Source organism: Grampus griseus (assembly GCF_964374135.1).
Source record: "Grampus griseus genome assembly, chromosome: 4".
NCBI classification, from domain to species: Eukaryota; Metazoa; Chordata; class Mammalia; order Artiodactyla; family Delphinidae; genus Grampus; species Grampus griseus.
The window spans coordinates 34,949,268-34,969,709 of NC_138997.1; the positions used below are offsets into that span (position 1 = coordinate 34,949,268).

The 20,442-nt window shown below is 37.3% G+C and overlaps 1 protein-coding gene across 1 annotated transcript in view; it reads right to left on the reverse strand.

Moving 5' to 3' along the window:
* Positions 1-2,641: 2,641 nt before the first annotated feature.
* KLHL2 (kelch like family member 2) overlaps positions 2,642-20,442 on the reverse strand; it is a 127,077-nt gene continuing 109,276 nt past the window's right edge. The window contains exons 9-15 of the mRNA XM_082652657.1: positions 17,917-18,034; positions 10,337-10,534; positions 9,865-9,966; positions 8,578-8,706; positions 7,804-7,944; positions 5,166-5,309; positions 2,642-3,754 (exon numbers count right to left, since the gene is read on the reverse strand). Coding sequence (XP_082508783.1) covers positions 3,726-3,754; positions 5,166-5,309; positions 7,804-7,944; positions 8,578-8,706; positions 9,865-9,966; positions 10,337-10,534; positions 17,917-18,034 — 861 coding nt within the window. The 3' untranslated portion in view covers positions 2,642-3,725. The remainder of the gene's footprint in view (positions 3,755-5,165; positions 5,310-7,803; positions 7,945-8,577; positions 8,707-9,864; positions 9,967-10,336; positions 10,535-17,916; positions 18,035-20,442) is intronic.

The window sequence follows — 20,442 nt, forward strand, 5'->3', positions numbered from 1 at the left end:
AAATAAGCTCAACTCACTTATTTCCTTACAATGAAGAAATGGGAGGTTCAGAGAACTGCAACAGTAGTGATAATTTATTGAGGGTCTTCTGTATGTCAAACCCACTAATATACACCATTTCTTTCAAACTCCACAATAACCTTGTAAGTGACATAGACACTACTGTTGCCATTTTAGAGAAGACAAAATGTCAGAGGTTAAGAAATGTGTTTAAAGTGGTGACAGCTAGCAACTGACAGAGGGGCATGCAAACTGACAGCCATCTGATTCCTATGCCCATGGGCTCTACAATACATCACACACTGCTTTTTTCCTTAGAGTCGTGAAGCCAGGGTTAAAATGCCAGAAACTTGATTCAAAGTGTGATTCAACTTTCCCATGTAGCCTCCTCTCCAAAATGAGACACGGCGGCCGTAAAAGCCAGTAGGACACAATTTGCTCAAGACCAAACTGAAACAAGAGGCAGGCTAATCCAGGGGTCCCCAACCCCCGGGCCAGTACTGGTCCGTGGCCTGTTAGGAACCGGGCTGCACAGCAGGAGGTGAGCAGCCCAGCAGCCAGCGTACAAATCTTCATCTGTATTTACAGCCACTCCCCATCGCTCACATTACCTCCTGAGCTCCTCCTCCTGTCAGATCAGCATCGGCATCAGATTGTCATAGAAGCGCGAACCCTACTGTGAACTGTGCATGCAAGGGATCTAGGTTGTGTGCTCCCTACGAGAATCCAATGCCTGATGATCTGAGGTGGAGCTGAGGCAGTGATGCCAGCACTGGGGAGCAGCTGCAAATACAGATTATCATTAGCAGAGAGGTTTGACTGCACAGAGACCATAATAAATCAATTGCTTGCAGACTCACATCAAAACCTTATCAGTGAGTGGCAAGTGAAAACAAGCTCAGGGCTCCCACTGATTCTGCATTATTTTAAGTTGTATAATTATTTCATTATATATTCACAATGTAATAATAATAGAAATAAAGTGCACAATAAATGTAATGAGCTTCAATCATCCTGAAACCATCCCCCTACCCCCACCACCATTCTGTGGAAAAATTTTCTTCCACGAAACCGGTCCCTGGTGCCAAAAAGGTTGGGGACCGCTGGGCTAACCCATTACATCACTATGTAATATTATGCTACCCTGTCTCATAACTCATCAACAGCTGACATTATAAATACATGGGTCCTCATGCTGTCTATAAGGGATGATAATAAAAACCAGGAATCATATGCCAGAGTCCATAAGGGATGGGAGGGGAGCTGAAAGTATACACACCATTCACCTCAACCCCAGTCATCACTGCTTTCAGTCAAGAAGGTGTAGAGCCAAGCAAAGCAAGCAGCAGAGTTGCTTTACAATGCATTTTCATGGATATAACCTTGAACTCTGCTCACACCTGGTGGTTCCCTTGGCAGGATTTCTAAGACTTCTGACCTCTCTTTTTTGTACAATAATCTGAACAAGCCAGGAACATTTTTATAAGCCTAAACAAAACAAAACAAGATGTTTCAAATTGGAGAGACAAAGGCTGCCGGGGGGGTGGGGGGAGTACATTCAAATTCTCTGAAATCATGGAGTTATGAATCTAGCTACTGACAAACCTTGGCAAACAGTTTTATGGTATAGCTATTAAAGCTTCAAAGAAAGAAAAGACAAAGAGGTATCTGACATGCTAAGTTTTTTAAGACTGTCACCCTAATAGATTATATTTTAAGAAAAGCTTTAAAGATTTTTAGATAAATCTTTAATTGACAGATTCATGGAGCGTTTCATGGAAAATTAGTGTTTGGAAGTGATCAGGAAACGTAATGACACACTTTTCTTGGTGCCACTGTCAGAAGCAGCTAGCATTGCTCCAAGTTCATTAGATCCTCAACATGTTTGTTGACAATGGATGTGCTTGGAGCCACACTAATGCAGAAATTCATGTTTTCATAAGGTGAACACAGGCTTTTTCTTTTTCTGATTCAAGTCTTCATATTTCCACTTACAACGGAAAATTCAACTAAGTTGGTAATAAATGTGGTTCTATGTTTAAATGTGAATACTCTATATTAACTAAACAAATTTTATCACAGGTATAATTCTTTCCTCTTGATTATTGACTGTTCTCGCAAGAGCTCATGCCTACCTTTTAAATTTCTGAGAAACAGCCACTATACCCCATCGCCCCCTTCCATCTCCTCCTCCTCCTGTCCCAGCACCTCAGCTGTCCACCCCACTCCCCCATGCCCATTTCCTCAATTCCTTTTATTTGGTATCAAAACCACAATTTATTTCTCAGTTGTTTTAAAGTAGGTATTTTTTCTTTGACTTTCTTTTTGGTCCAGTGCTATTTGTTTTATCTTTATCTTGTGCCCTGCCCATATTAGGGACAGAAGAATATAAAACTTTAAATTTCAGCAATCCTTGTGAAACTTTTTCCTTGATTATTAAGGTAGCTTCTTCTTGGAGAACAGTTTTCCATGACTTCAGTTGTTGAACTTAACAGACTTGCCTTGTAGGTTTCTTTGGCAACAAATTTTAAATATTGATTTATGAAGTTAGAAAATGCAAATTTTATAAAAGAATACAAAAAGTGAACAGGCAACTTTCTTAGTAGCAAACTAAGTAGATAAAAATCAAGGACAATGTGAATCAAATAATATACAAACTTTTATTCAAAGTTAATTCAAGAAAGACATATTTTGGTCATTTTTAAAGTAAGATTAATTGAAGATCTCAGAAAAATTCTATCTGATCAACACAGATGGCTACTCACAGAAAGTTGTCTTTTCTGTTAATAGCAGCTAAATTTATACACACAGAAAAAATTCTTAAGACCATGCAAATTCAGTTGAATTCCATACATTCATTATATTCATCAAAAACCTGCAGTAATGTTCATGCCAAACTGTTAAGAAAAAAATTTGAAATACACACCAAAACATGACCAAGATTAAAACAAAGAAAATAATAAATAAGCATAATTTATATTTTATTTTAAAAAGTTTGGCATCACACATGTATTCAAGTGTGTTACACCAGTTCATTCCTCAGAAGTGGCATTTTAAAGTGTTAAGCATTGTTAAATATCAAAAAATACAACTCTGTTTTACAATGTAGTACTGGCATAATTCAAAGTACTGTGCCAATTATAAATAGTATAATCAAGTTTCAAACATCTTTTCAAACATATTTAAAGGAAAGCAAATAGACACACATTTATATGCACACAATTTATTATACTCATGTAATCAAACATATTTTATAAAAGCAAACAGTTTTATCCCTCAACTAGTTTGTATACTTACACAGTTTAATACCTGTTCAAAGATTTTCAGTTCCTGTGTATACAGATTTTCAGGAGAAGGAATAAAGATGAAACTTAATTTTACAAGAACACATATTTATCCCCCTTCACAAAATAATCCAGTCATTCAAGATTGGTAACTAGTCTTTGTGAAAGCAACTATTGTCCAAAGACTACAGAATAATACTGCAGTCCAAGTTTCTTATTAAAATTCAGTCAGCTGCTGCTCACTGCAGAAAAGCTTACACGGTGCATCTACCAAAAATAATCTTCAATATCTGAGGCCTATAAAGGCAGATGATCTTATCTTCTGCGGAGACTTAAAGTGCAGCTACAAGTGGAGAAGTGCTAGACTCTCAGTCACTTCAGAAGTACTTGTTGAAGTCTGCTTCTTCTCATGTGTAAATGTGCTGAAAATGTCCTTCAGGCTCATAATGGTTTATCAATAACTGTGACCCCTGAACAAAGAAACGAAGAAATAAAACAGAAGTCACAGGAAGCATTCTGTATCTCTGAGAAAATACTGAAGTTTTTATATTATTACTTAAGAGGGGCTGAACAGATCATGATGTTTCAAAATCTCTTTCTTAGAAACTTTAGTATTACTATCATTTTAATCTAAATGACAATGAAATCTTTGTTTAAAAATTAGGGACCAAAACTACATAAGACTATTTAATCCAGAGCTCGTCTTTTGCTCTTCACAGTTACAATTAAGGGAAAATAATTTTACTCAAGAAATACTAAGATCCACTTAATACTCAAAGGGGCACAAACAGACTTTTAAGAGTGATGAATATTTTCACTACCTTGATTGTGGTGGTTTTGTGGTTATATACATATGTCAAAACTAATAAAACTGTACACTTTAAATATATGCTATTTATTCTATGTCAGATATATCTCAATAAAGCCGTTTTAAAAAATTTCACGTAATTTTGAGGAATGCTATCCTGGGATCCTACTCTATATATCAATAGTTGTATTAGGTGTTGTTTTAGATGACAAGTAACAGTGATGGTTAATTAGTATAAATTTCTTTTTTCCCCACTATTAAATCTATATTAGAATGTTACTGAAACATTCTAATATTTAAAGCAATATAAATATCATCAGAATAAACTACATGCAACATATACTTTTAAAGACTCAGCATTATATTTATTAAAGAGTATTACCATTTCTCTTACGAAGAGAATGAACCAAACTGATATTTTATAATTTAATCAGTGCTGTGCTTAAGTAAGAAAATTACTCTGTAGCCTCACTGTAATAGTATCACATGGAGCCCTGCCAGGGGAGATGTTATAGGGCTCATATCTTTTGGATATTTGAGTAATTAAAGCCTTGCTACATTGTGAATTCCATGACACTGCATACAGATGTAGCCATATTAAATTTTATGATGCCACACTGGAAAGATTTGTAATTTTGAATACAAGTGACTACAGAATGACAAAAGGATACTAGTGCTTTATTTCAGAATATACATATCTGATATTAATTATTTTGAGAATAAGAAATAAGATATACTTTGAGAAAAGACTTCCTTCTTATACAGGAGAAAAACATTCTTTTTTTTTTTTTTGCGGTACGCGGGCCTCTCACTGTTGTGGCCTCTCCCGTTACGGAGCACAGGCTCTGGACGCGCAGGCTCAGTGGCCATGGCTCATGGGCCCAGCCGCTCTGCGGCATGTGGGATCTTCCCAGACCGGGGCACAAACCCGTGTCCCCTGCATCGGCAGGCGGACTCTCAACCACTGTGCCACCAGGGAAGCCCCGAGAAAAACATTCTTAATGTAAAAATCATAATGATGTAATCCTTTCGTATTATAATAGAAGACTATAAGAAAACTGAACAATTATTACCTGCATAACTTCTCCCTGTGCTCATACAAGATGACACAACTGTCCATTTATCAGTTGTTGGGTTATAATATTCTACTGATGCCAAGTTACAGGAACCATCATCCCCTCCAACTACATATAACAGACCGTTAACTGCACAAACTCCTTTAAAAAAATTACACAGAGAGAAAACAATTATTTTAAAAATTTGGATGAATATAAGTATCCCTGAACGTGTCTGGTGAGGTGATCCAGAGACACGTACTTCCTGGAAAGAGGCAAAGAGAGAAGATGGGGGAACCCGAAAAGAATTCCTTTATATCTGAGAATCTAATACTAACTGTAAGCTCCTACTCATATGTTACTTATGCAGTAGATGCTTTATATATGCATTATTTCATTTAACCTTCACAATAACCTTACTTTACAGGTTAGAAACTATTTTAATCCCCATTTTATTAAAAACAATAGAAAATTAAAAGTCAAAGAACTCTCCCAAAGTCAGCTTCTAAGGAAATCCTAAGGAAAAAGGAAAAATAAATATATATATTAGTAGAAAGTAAAAATGATTCTGAATTTTAATTATTATACTGACTGGTCAACTATTTTATCTCCTTTAAAAGGGAAAACAGTATTATTTATTTAATTATTATGAGAATAAAATATTTTTTGGATTTTTGCAAAATTCAAAACATCTAGAAAAGTATAAAGTCCACCACTAATCCTATACCGCTTAGAATCCTGATCATCGAAATTCTGGCTCTTTTCTACATGTATATACTCAGACACTCCTTTTTTTTTAACCCCAAAGTAGCTCATACTACACATGCTACTTTTTACTCACTACCACCAAACAATATATACCTTGGACATTTCCCCAAGTTAATAAATACAGATCTACATAATTTTTAATGGCTGCATAGTATTCCATGTATGATAATACCATAATTTGTCTTTTACTGATGGATTTTAACTTATTTTCAGCTTTTTTGCTCTTATCAATAATGTTACAATGAACAAGGATCTCTTGCACATTTTGCATACTTCTGCAATAATTTTCTTAATATAAATGTTTACAAAGAAAACTGCTGAGTGAAAAGATAAACACATTTTAAAAGCTCTTTATTTCAATTTATTTTTTAAAAGCATATTTAATAATTTTAAACACGACTCAGAGCTTTTATGAACTGGTACTACAGGGCATCAAAACATCCAGAAGGGTGCTGCCCGCACACTGGTCTCTTTACAGACAGTTTTGCTAACACAATTAATAGGTGCTTGTAGATTTTTAACGTAACAAAATAATGAGCCCAAATCTCTACACAGCATTTAAAAGCAATAGTGTCTTCTGTGCAAATGGAGTGGATCCCCTTTACTCAAACTCTGTTGTGCTACTATGATAGTCTCTCGACAGGAAGCAAACTCATATCATTTTAAAGTAGTTCAAATACCTGAAAAGCAAGAGCAGGATGACAATAGCTCTACATACACAAAGTATCTCCTTATTCTTCTGGCTAGAAGAAATGGCTAATTTTGATTTGAAAACAATAAAACAAGGGTAGAGAAAAAATAAGACTAGAATAATCTTTAGGAAAATAATAACAAAAGTTCAAATTGCAAATAAATTTCCTAATCCAGGAAGCACATGCACGTATGCTTTTCTAACTTCATATGTGCTGGGCCCCAGATCTGTGGGTCTTACTATTAATAGTTCTGGACTATCCATAGCTAAGAGAGTTTTAGTACTTCACCAAGTACCAGTTGTACCAGTTGGATGAGGTAAAAGGTCAAGTAAATTAATTTTATATTTTGCTCTGTTGAGCAAGTTCTTGCAGTCCCATATACTTATCTCCCTTAGTGATCACATTTAAATTAAAGAGAAATTAAGAAGAACATTTCTGGGGGGATGGAGGGTGCATCTTGCAACACCATCCAGTGGTATACAGTGAGTTTGAGAATCATCAGGAACTTATTTTGGATTATGGGAACTGGCATGAAGACAATGGCATTTTTAAGAAAATGAGAATTTCCCAAAAAGACTACCCAGGTACCCTGAATCTATTTTCCATTCCTATTTCCCTTCTACAGATCTTCTTTTTAAGTAGGTAGTTCTGTACCTACTTAAAGAGATCTTGAAGACCTCAGCTTTCTTAAAATTATTGTTGTTGTTATTTTAGCTTTTCCATTTTCTAGAAACCCTGAACTGTATTAAAATGAGGTTGCTTCTTCAGGCTTCCCCTCCAGATTCAGATAAACAACTAGCTTTTTTATCTGGTATAAATATTTACTCAACTGGACTAAATTCCCTGAGAACTGGGCTTCAGAATGTGTGATACAGGTAGACACTCAAATATGTCTGTGGTAAGAATGAATGAATTCAAGTATCAAATAAAGAGGGTTCTTCCTCTAATTAAGTCTCTACATTCATCACCAAAAAGTAAACTTTGACAGATATTATAAGTTAACAGAAGGATCACATCAACCTGTTATGTCCAGACACTATACTAGGCATTCACTATATAGGATTATTACAAAAGTTTCTGCCTTTAAAGAGCAAGTCTATTAGGGAACTCAGATCAGTAAAAGAACAATGGAAATACACAGTGATACTCTGAATACAATTCAGTATAAATTTTGTAATCATAAACTAGATAGATACCTGCATTTCTTCTACACATGTTCATATCTGCAACCTGTCTCCATGTGTTGGTGGCGGGATCATACACTTCAACACTTTTTCGTACTAAAGGGCCATCATGACCCCCGACAGCATACAATAAGTTGTTTAGCACACCAACACCTGTAAAACACAAAGAACCAAACAATAGTAGAGTAAAAGGGACAAGAAATTGTAATATATTAGGGTTTCTTCAAATGACTTGTAAATAAAACTTCTGAAATGATTATTCATATTAAAAGTCAATATTAAAGCATACAGCCTAAGAAGTAGAAACAAATAGAATTACAAATGAGAATCTCAGAACTATTGTTCTAAAAAAGCATGTCAAATACAATAAAAATAATATGGAGGTGAAACACAGAGAGGGAAGTCCTTTACACGAATCTTTTGAAAACAACTTTCGTGATAAAAGCAAACCAATATTAGAGCATAAAATCTGTAAGCAATGGATATGGAGTTGATTATTAAGCAAGTTCTCCAATAAGCACTAGAAACAAAAACCTAAAAGTAATGCCAAACAATATAAATAATTAAACAAAACAGAAGCCTTTAATATAACACTTTAGAAATTTTACAAAGTGAAATTTAAGTGCAGCTACCTACCAACTCTACCTGCATAATGCAAAAGACATTTTAAGTGTCACTAGAATCAGCATATATTTTCTGATAATATAAAGAGATGCCATCATTTCACTTGTTTAATTCTTTTCCATCATTTCCATGCTTCAATTACTAAATGAGGTTCTTATTCACCTGCTCCACTCCGTCTGGTACTCATTTCTGCTATATAGGTCCACTCGTTTGCTGTGGCGCTGTAGCATTCTACTGTGCTGAGACACTGACGTGAAGCTCCATCATAACCCCCGACAGCATAAAGCAGACCTAAACATGGAATCACAGAGAAAGCCAAATTCATAAAAAGCTATTTTTTCAAGTCAGGAAATAATATATTTTCCTCCTTGGTAGCAGAGTTTACCTTTAAAGTATTAGGAACTATTTAAAATCTTGCCTAATGGTGATAGGTGGACTTACCAAATCATATTATTAAGATCTGCGGAATATATATGATATTAATTTAACACTTTCATCAATAATCTGATAGAACAAGAAAGTACACTCAGTATACCTTTGGATAAACACTATTTGGTAAGTGAACATCCTGGAAAACCAAATTAAATATCAAAGTTATCTTAGTAAATTGAAAAAAAAGTTGAATCAAGAGTCAGTACCAGTATACAATGGAATATTATTTGGCAATAAAAAGAAGTACTGGTAAAATGCTATAGCATGAACTTGAACATTATGCCAAGTCAAAGAAGCCAGTCACAAAGAACCACATACTGCAATGTATGATTTCATTAATATGAAATGTCTGTAAGTGGAAAATTATAGAGAGACAGAAAAGTAGATAGTGTTTGCTGAGGGCTGGGAGGATGGGGATGATAGCCAAGGGGAGTAGGACTGCTTTGTGGGAGTAATAAAAATGTTCTAAAATGAATTGTTATGACAGATGCACACTGGATTTTATACTTTAAATGCATGAATTGTATGGTATGTGAATTCTATCTCAGTAAAGCTGGTAAAAGAAAAGTTGGTGCAGAGGATTATACCCACCATGGGGAGGGGGTGGGAACCCACAGATTCACCCAACCAAGTAAAAAAAAAATCATACTAATTAAACTCTTTTGGGGGACAAAGTAGGATATAAATAAATAACTGTGGCAACCCATCCCTTAAATGTTAAACAGCCCTTCTCCAGATGTAAAATTTCATATTCATGCCATCTGGTTTGTTCCCCAGATGACTGTATTAAAGTCAGTTAGTTATATTACACAGGTGACACAGAGAGAAGGAGAAGGAGGGGGACAGAGAGAGAGGGAGGAGGACCAGAGGGCAGGCGTGCCTTATTTTAAAAAGGGATAACTAGCATTTTCCAATAGCCACTATTTCCCTTTTAAATGGCCCTTTGGTTGCCCATTTAGAAAACCAGAGTCCGGGTTACAGGAAGAACCACTCACAACCACCGGGAAGCCGACCCACCTCCAACTACGGCAACACCCACGCTGCTCCTCCTCGTGTTCATGGGGGCCACGTGGAACCACTCGTTAGACTTGATGTTGTAAGCCTCCACCGAGGACAGCCCTGTAATAAAGCACAATGCACTGCACCTCAGGTTCCTTGTATGTATTAGTAGGGGAAATACTTCAGCTGCATTAAAGTGGGCCAAAATCCAATTATGTGACGAAGAGGAAGAGCGAGCTCCTACGCAAGCTACTGACATTTACTGGCTTTTTAAACTTGGGAAGATGACTGACACTGAAGCATGAGAAAGAAAATTTACATACTGAGCACTCTTAACATCATTTAAAGGAATTCTGGATGGAAGTTTTAAACTTATCTTCACAATACCTGTTAAAACATTCAAATGCCTCCTAATTTTGCTAGGCCTTGTTCCATAAATGTGATCGCTATGTTAATTCTAACTAATGAAGGAAAGATAAAAGAAAATTGCCTGTACTCCCGTCAAAGCCTCCTACGGCATATAACAGTCCGTTCAACACAGCAGCCCCCAGGGTGCTTCTCCGGTCTCGCATGTTAGCAACACTGGTCCACTGATCTTTCACGGGGTCATAGGAATCCACAGTGCGGACCCTTAAGGAGCCATTAAAGCCACCGACAGCAAAAACGAGTCCAGCCATGTAGACCATCCCTGAAAAAGAAATACAGCAGTTAATGATGCATGTGCAACCCAACTGCTACCAACATCTAAAGACTGCATTCCAAACAGTCTACAGCTGTTGTCAGAACAGAAGTCCCCCTCAGGAGAAGCCTGGCTGAATAGGTCCTAAGAAACGCTATTCATTAGCGAGAATATAGAATGAATAGACTGTGCTCCTTACTACTACTGAAAAATGCAATGGCATGGGCTGAGGTACTATTTTGACTCTTGGCTTCTTCAAAGACTTACTTACAGTCGTAAACAATGAGCCAATATTTTCCAACTACTTGAACCTGTACACAACTCCCATGGCTTTCAATTTTGGACCTTCTACTCAAAAATACCAGACCAGTGCTCTTCAAAAGAATCAAGGGCACGAAAGATAAGGAAAGACTACGGAACTGTCACAGATCAGAAGAGACTAAGAAAACATGACAACTAAACGCAATATAACAAGGGAGGATCAAGATGGCAGAGTAGGAGGACATGGAGCTCACCTCACCCACAAACGCATCAAACATACATCTACATATGGAACAATTCTCACAGAAAACCAACTGGAAACTGGCAGAAGATCTCTTTTACAACCAAAGCTGCAAGAAAGATCTCCACGTAACCCAGCAGGATGGGGGGAAAAAGGCATTCAGAACAGGACTGGCACCCCTGGGAGGGATCTGTGAAGGAGGGAAGGTCCACACAGGCAGGACCTCGCCCTGGGGAGCCCCTCTGCCTGCTACGAAGTCTGCCAGGACAGACAGAGGGACTGGAGGTGTTACAGACCTGGGTTCTTGGACTTTTCAAGCAACAGAAATTGATAAGAGGCCAGATGAGGAATTCAGGCAAGGCTTTATTGGGACTTGTGCTTAGCACGAGGGAGCAAAAACAAGTAACAGGTTCCCTTTCTTGCTCCCTGAGGAGAGGGGAGCTGTTTCCTTAAATGGGGTGAGAGTGGGGGCATATAGGTGGCTCGGGCTGGAGGCGTGGTTTAGGTGGTCTGCCCACCCCTTGGTGGTGGTGTGTGCAGGGATCATGCCCAGTACCCTGCTTTTGCTCCTAGCACTTCAGAAGTGGCAGCTGGGTTTTGGCCTTATTATTCATAATTACCCTGACTACACATGTGCACAGTTATTTTTAGTCCCTTAGAGTTTCTTTGTATTCTGTTGCTCAAGGAGATGTTTGTCCAGGTGCAAGCACTGCAGTAAAGGGTCCCAGGTCCCAGCCTGTCTCAGAGGGGCCTGGTCTCTGCTCTCAAGGAGTGTGTGGGTGCTGGTTTACTAGCAATCAGAGCAGAGCTGATAGCTGTAACCTCACCACGCTTCCCAGTCTGAAATGCATGATGGGCAGGGATGCTAGTATGCACAGCGGCTAGATGCTGAGTCTTGGGCAGACGGGCCCAGGAAGAGGACTCTGTCTACCTGCATGGAGACAGCTTGGACGGCCTGGGGTATGGCCTTATCAAACCTCAGAGCCCACTGTCAGCATTCACACCATGGGGGAGGGTCCAGATCCAGTGGACATTGTTGGTGCACACACTGGGTCACACCACAGAAATGCATGTTTTGGGTGGGCAGCCCCTTGGGAGGAGTATACAGGGGTTCCTTTTCTGTCTGGAGCACTCTAGTTCTGCCCAGCCCACACTGAAGCTTGGAGCCAGATCTAGTGCAGATAGGTCCTGGAAGAGGCCTGCCACAGAGGCAGCCCAGGTCCCAGGTGGCAGCACAACCACCTTGACTCCTGCAGCCACAGCACCCCAGCCCCCAGCACCAGCCCACTCCACACCACACACCATAGCCTAGCACTAGATCTGGGACAAACACAGTGGAGAAAGGGACACGACCTTGGGCTGCTTCTGGGCAGAACTGCAGATGACTGCAGAGGCGGTGCATAGGTTCACTGTGACCACATGGGCCTCACTTGCTTCACGTCACCTCCTTTGCAACGGAGGCCTCACTTCACCTCCTTTGCAACAGAGCAAGGGCAAAGGAGCCATATCAAATCTGAGACTCAGGGTTTCTACTCAAACAAATGGGGAGCAGACCTTGCCCCTGACAAGGCTGTGACATCCACAGAGAAAAGAGGAGGCTGTGCCCAATATTCAGGGCAGGCTCTAGACACCACAACTCCAATCACGCCCCCTTATCAAGGGGATAATGGCCAGCACACTCTGAGGAAAGATATGGTTGGCATACAGCCCTTGCACCAAAAAATACTGGACTTACACAGTCTATACAGGGATGCTCCCACATAAAAACAGCCCTTTCAGACCACAATAGACAACTGTTTCTCCTAAATTCATAGAGACAGACGAAGTCAAGTAAAATAAGAAAGCAGGGGAACTACTCCCAATTAAAAGAACAAGAGAAATCCCCTGAAAGAACAAATAATGAAACAGACCTCTCCTATCTACCAGACTTATAGTTCAAAAAGGAGGTAATAAAGATGCTGAAGGGATTAAAGATTATTGATAGAAATGCAGATCACTATAACAAGGAACTAGAAACTATAAAATGAACCAGTCAAAACTAGACAACTCAACTGCAGAGATAAAAACAAATCCAGAGGCAATGAATTGTAGACTAAATAATGCAGAAGAACGAATAAGTGATCTGGAAGACAGAATGATGGAAATCATCCAATCAGAGCAGCAGACAGAAAGACAAATGAAAAAAACAAACAAACAAAAAAATCCCAAAGTAACATACAAGATCTATGGGATAACATAAAGCATACCTATGCAAAATAGGCGGGTTGCAGAAAGAGAAAAAGGGCTCAAAAATGTATTTGAAGAAATTATGTCTGAAAACCTCCCAAACTTAAGAAGGAAACATATCCAGGTAGAGGAAGCACAGAGGGTCCCAAACAAGATGAACCCAATCACACCCACACCAACACATTTCATAATTAAAATGGCAAAAGAGATACTAGGTCAAAAAACAAGCCTCAACAAATTTAAGAGGATAGAAATTATTTCAAGCATCCTTTCCTTCCACAACAGTATAAAACTAGAAATCAACCACAAAAAGAAAAATGGGAAAAAACTGAACACATGGAGACTAAACAACATGCTACTAAAAAACCAATGGTCACTGATGCAATCAAATAAGAAATCAGAAAATGCTTTGAGACAAATGACAATGAAAAACACAACCTTACAAAAACTATGGGATGCAGCAAAAGCAGTTCTAAGAGAGAAGGTCATAGCCACACAGGCCTTCCTCAAGAAAAAAACTCAAATAAACAACCTAACCTACCACCTAAAAGAATCAGAACAAGAACAAACAAAACCGAGGTCAGCAGAAGGAAAAATAATAAGGATAAAAGAGGAAATAAAGAAAATGAAGATCAAAAAAAACAACAGGAAAGATCAATAAAACCAAGAGCTGGTTTTTAGAAAAGATAAACAAAACTGACAGACCTCTAGCTAGGCTCACCAAGAAGAAAAGAGAGCGGATCCAAATAAACAAAATAAGAAATGAAAGAGGAGAAATAACAACCACAGAAATACAAAAAATCAGAAGAGAATACTGTGAACAGTTATATAATGACAAATTGGACCTCCTAGAAGAAATGGAAAAGTTTCAAGAAACATATAACCGGCCAAAACTGAGTCAAGAAGGAACAGATAATTTGAACAGACTGATTATTAGAAGTGAAATATAATCTGTAATGAAAACAACTCCCTGCAAACAAAAGGCCAGGAACATACAGCTTACCTATCCTTCTCAAACTATTCCAAAAAATTACAGACTAAGGAACACTTCTAAAGTCATTGTATGAGGGCACCATCATCCTGATACCAAAACCAAACAAAGACATTACAGAAAAAGAAAATTACAGGCCAATATCTCTGAAGAATATAGATGCAAAATTCTTCAACAAAATATTAGCAAACCAAATCCAACAATACAGAGAAAGGATCATATCTCATGATCAAGCTGGATTCATTCCAGGGTAAAAAGGGTGGTTCAACATACGCAAATCAATCACTATAATACACCACCTTAACAAAAGAAAAGAAAAAAAACACATGATCATATCAATAGACACAGAATAAGCATTTGATAAAATTCAACATCCACTCATGACGAAAACTCTCACCAAAGTGGGTATAAAGGGAACATATCTCAACATAATAAAAGCCATTTATGACAAAGCCACAGCCAACATAATACTCAACGGCGAAAAGCTGAAAAACTTCCCGCTAAATTCAGGAACAGGACAAGGATGTCCACTATTACCACTTCTATTCAATATTTTATTGGAAGTCCTAGCCACAGAAATCAGACAAGAAAGAGAAATAAAATGTATCCAAATGGAAGTGAAGAGGTAAAACTGTCACTATTTGCAGATGACGTGACACGCTATATAGAGAACCCTAAAGACTCCACACGAAAAGTATTAGAACTAATAAATTCAGCGTGGTGGCAGGATACAAGATTAATATACAGAAATCTGTTGCATTCCTTTACACAACAACAAAATATCAGAAAGAGAAAGTAAAAAAAAAAAAAATCCCATTTAAAATCCCAACAACCTAAGAATAAACTCAACCAAGGAGATGAAAGACCTATACACTGAAAACTATAAAACAATGATAAAGGAAGCTGAAGATAATTCAAAGAACTGGAAAGAAATCTCATGCTCTTGGAAAAATTAATATGGTTAAAATGACCATACGATTTACAGATTAAATGCAATCCTTATCAGAATATCCATGATATTTTTCAAAGAACTAGAACAAATAATACTAAAACTTATATGGAAGCACAAAAGACCCAGAAATGACAAAGAAATCCTGAGGAAAAAGAACAAAGCTGGAGGCATAACTCTTCCAGACTTAGACACTACTACAAAGCTACAGTAATCAAAGCAGCATGGTATTGGCACAAAAACAGACATATAGATAAATGGAAGTGAACAGAGAGCCCAGAAATAAACCCACACACCTACGGTCAATTAATCCACGACAAAGGAGACAAAACTATATAATGGAGAAAAGACAGTCTCTTCAACAAATAGTGTTGGGAAAGTTGGACAGCTGCATGTAAATCAATGAAATTAGAACATTCCCTCACACTATATATAAAAGTAAACATAAAATGGTTTAAAGACTTAAATGTAAGACATGATACCATAAAACTCCTAGGAGAGAACATAGGTGAAACATTCTTGGAAATAAATCATAGCATTATTTTCTTAGAGAAGTTTCCCAAGGCAAAAGAAATAAAGGCAAAAATAAACAATAGGACCTAATCAAACTTAAAAGCTTTTGCACAGCAAAGGAAACCATCAACAAAATAAAAGACAACCTACGGAATGGAGAAAATATTTGCAAACGATGTGACTGACAAGGGGTTAATAACCCAGATATACAAATAGCTCATACTATTCAAAAAAGAACCCCAAACAACCCAATCAGGAAATAGGCAGAAACCTAAATAGACATTTCTCCAAAGAAGATATATAGATGGCCAACAGGCACATGAAAAAGACGCTCAACATCTCTAATTATTAGAGAAATGCAAATCAAAACCACAATGAGGTCTCACCTCACAGTGGTCAGAATGGCTATCATCAAAAAGTCTACAAATAATAAATGCTGGAGAGGATGTGAAGAAAAGGGAACCCTGCTGTTGGTGGGAATGTAAATTGGTGCAGCCAGTATGGAAAATGGTATGGAGTTTCCTTAAAAAAAACTGAAAATATAACTATGATATGATCCAGCAATCCCACTCCTGGGCATATCTGGAAAGGATGAAAACTATAATTTGAAAAGATACATGCACCTCAGTGTTCAGAGTAGCACTATTTATTGGGTTGGCCAAAAAGTTCGTTTGGGTTTTTCTGTAACCTTATGGGAAAACCTGTACGAACTTTTTGGCCAGCCCAATACAATAGCCAAGACATGGAAACAACCCAACTGCCCGTCAACAGATGATTGGTTTAAGAAGATGTGTTATATATACAATGGAATATTACTCAGCCATAACAAAGAATGAAATACTGCCATTTGCAGCAACATGGGTGGACCCAGAGAATATCATACTAAGTAATAGTAATATGCCAATGCTAATTTCTTAGTTTTGATAACTGCATCACAGTTTTATAAGACATTAATAATAGGGAATTACACACACACAAATAATTTGCGAGTAACACTTTTCTAAACAAGAAACAAATCTTTAAGTCCAAGGACAAAATTCTGATGTACAGGAATTCATAAAAAGTAACATTGTTAAATGGCCAAAATAACACAAAAATAATGCAAGTAAAGTCAGAAGATAAAAGATTAATACAAATAAACATTCACACCACAAATGACAGACAAAAAGGCTACTTCCCTTAACGTATTAAATCAATAAAATAGTATAATAAAAAAATGGCAAGAATCATGAACTGACCATTCAGAAAGATGTTTAACTTTCCTCATAATAAAAGTGCAAAGTAGATAATGAGATAGCATTTTTCACCTACCAGATTGCAAAACTCAATTTAATTATAAGGTGTTATAGGGTATGTAGGGAAATTTGTACCTTCATATTTTACTGTTAGTGGAAGTAATAATTGGTATATCTTCCTTGCATACTCTTTGAATCATTAATTCTAGTTCTAGAGTTTTATCCCACTAAAATATATTAGCATACATACATAATAATATATGTATAAGGAATTCATTGAAGTACTATTTATAACATAAGATTAAAAACAATTTTAATGTTCAATTAAAAACTAGTAAAAATTATACTACATCCAGATCCCTGTCCAACATACTAGACAGCTCGAAAGGAATGGGTTAACTTTATGCTGTTATGTAACAATTTCTAGGATATACTGTTAAAGGACTACCATGGTAGAAATGTTCTGTTACACTTAGAACTCATTTGCTATGGGAGCTATGATTTATGGATCCAGGTTTGAGTCACAGGAAGAATCCTTAGAATTTGCAACTGCCTCTTCTGATTACAGTTTTGGATAAATAAAGTCTATTTCAACAAATGTTTGTAAAATGAATGCTTGGAAGAAGGAAACTGTGGCTTATTAGCTAAGTCAGGAATCTCTTAGAACCAAGGGTCCCAACCTTAAGAATTCTCAACACTTCAGCAAAGGTAAGTAGGAAAATATCCAGCAAATTGCTAGCTACTCCACTTTATACTAGAGAATCTAGTATAAAGAATATGTAAATTGAAGACAGAGCAGCTATCCCCATCGATGTCTTATGAGTTGCACGGGGCTCCTCAATCACTCTGTAATCACATGGTTATTTTAATCAAAGCTTTTCCAATAAAGATTCTTCTAGCTAATAAAATAAGACCTGAGAGAGAAGCTCCCAATGACCCAGCAATAGGGAAATGACCGCAATGCATGATGCTTACCTGCCCTACATCTCCTGGAAGGCAATTCTGCTACTTGGTGCCATCGTTCTTCTTTGAAGTCATAGCATTCCACACTGCGGATAGCCTTTGGTGCTTGGCCCCCAACCACCACCATTAACTGCAAGGGCAGAAGTAGAGGCACTTGAACCAACAACTACTGCATGTTCAGGGATTTAAAATGTCTTACAAAGACAATGACATGGAGAATATTAGGATGAAGATGGTAGGGGGAGCTGGGGGAAAACAACCACCTCATCAACATTTAATAAACATCAACAAAGGGGACACATGTATGTTAGAACTACAATTCTATTTTCTAGCACATTTAGTCAAAAATAAGGATATCAGAAACTAAGTTTCTGATCCTTCAAGCAAAAGCAGTATTTAAGCCAAAAACAGCAGGCAGTCAGCACTGGCAAGGCTGCAGTGTCATAGGGCTTGCTATAAACTAGATCCCAGCTTTGTAATGACCAGGGATTAGATCTCCACAATCTAGGAAAGCAGACAGAAGTGAAATTTATGTTAGTGGGTAGGTGAGATGAAAAGGACAATAAGGTATTAAAGAAAGATGGAAGAAGGAAAAAAAAAACCTATTGAAAAAGGAGAACTAATTGAATTGGAGTTCACAAGAGAGACAGATTCCCAGATGTCAAGTAAAGAGACCTCCCTGGATGCTCCACAAATAAAACAACCAAGAGGACAGATAATGGAGATACTAGAAATCATAACGAATGAATGAAGCACAGTCCAGCACTGAGAATAAGTGAGGTCCATAAACTTCTTCAATTCAATTCAATCCAACAACTATTTATTAAGTGCCTATCTTCCATATTTGATCAGAACTGTGCTAAGATGTTCTACATAAGAAATGTAAGACAGGGACTCTACCCCCAAGAGCTATTAGATATCACTAAGGAGACAAGACTCTAAAGTACTTCAAGAACTATATACAATTATATGTGACCAGAAAGCTATGATTAGTTATAGACATTAATTGCTATTCCTGATCAGAAAATGAAACATAGCCATAATTTAGTGAAAGCTTCCTGGAGGGAGTAGAACCTTGAGAGATAGATGGGATTTAGCAATCAATGTGTTTGTCTTTTAATGAGTATAAGTGGGCACACTGGGCACTCTTTGGAAACACTGAAAACACAGCTGTCAATTCAGAAGAACGTATAAGTTAATGATGTCACGTGTGTAACACTGTAAAGAATGGCAAGGACCTGTCAAGGGAAAAGTGAGATAACAGGAAAAACGGATGTTCAAAAGAAACAAAAAATGAAAACAAACAGAAGATGGAATGACTCATGCATACAAAAAGGGAAGGTTTGCAACCTTGACTGAGCAACGACCTACCTGTACTTGGAACTATAGAAAGATGGGTACACAGAAATCAGAATAAATCTTGTTTCCGAAAAGAAGCCTATTTTAGTAATTTATTTACTGGAAAGTATAAAGAATTTTAAAGGTCTTAAAAAGAAGACTGAATGTAGCACAGTTATATAATATTTTTTCTGACCTGCCATTCCTCTAGTGTTGAATACAAATAAATAAAAGGAAGAATTAACAAAGAAAATCTGCAATACCCTTCCCTCCTAATCCCAAAGGGAAAAAAGGGAGGGGCAAGGTTATGAAATCACAGAGGTGAAACAGACAGTAAGATCAATCCTGTATCTAGAGGTCTATAGAAGACCTACCTGTGCTTAACTTTTAAACTCTGCCCAGCAGTTAGACAACAGTTGAAAGAGGTTTGGTTAGCATCTCTGATGAAGATCAGTTTAAAAAAATCTCTAAAGGGAATACTTTTCAAATAATCCTTGAGAAACAATATGGTTTATTAGATTTCATGATTCTCAACTATGAATCTTGTGATTTCCACACAATAGTTCACTTCTTGTAGATCAAAATGAGGATGGAAGGGAATATGTGCTACCGAATATACAGAAAGGTAGTAATATCTGTTCTTTACTCACCCAAGAGAAGTAAAATGGGGTGAGGATTTGGAACTCCAGGAATCAGAGATAATGGGGAAAGGAAGAATGTATCGTGGGAAGACAAGAGCAGGAGAGCAGGGATATTTGTATGAGATCAAGGGACGGTGATAAAAACCACTGTGCTACTAGCATCAAAAGAGGTGTCATGACTCTGACACCCCAATTATTTGTGACGCCTGATCTGAGAAACATCATACTAGTTTATGCTAATGCAAAGGAATAGAAAACTGGGAAGACAGTTGTATGGAAAAGTTAAATGTGACGTATTTAAGGAAGGCAAGGGGTCGGGAGTTACACAAATTCAAGTGACCATCCTGAAATGTAGATCAATTAAACTTTGTTCTTTCATTTTCTTCACCTATTAAATATTAGTTTTGCCTCCTGAAATACCAAGTTTCATAATTTTCCAACTGGAAATCTTAATAGATATCCTGGGTAAAAAAAGAAAAATAAATATATAGAAATAATAAGATTGCATTTGTAAAAATACAGATTCCAAAGATAAAAAGAAGCTAACAACAAAGCACAG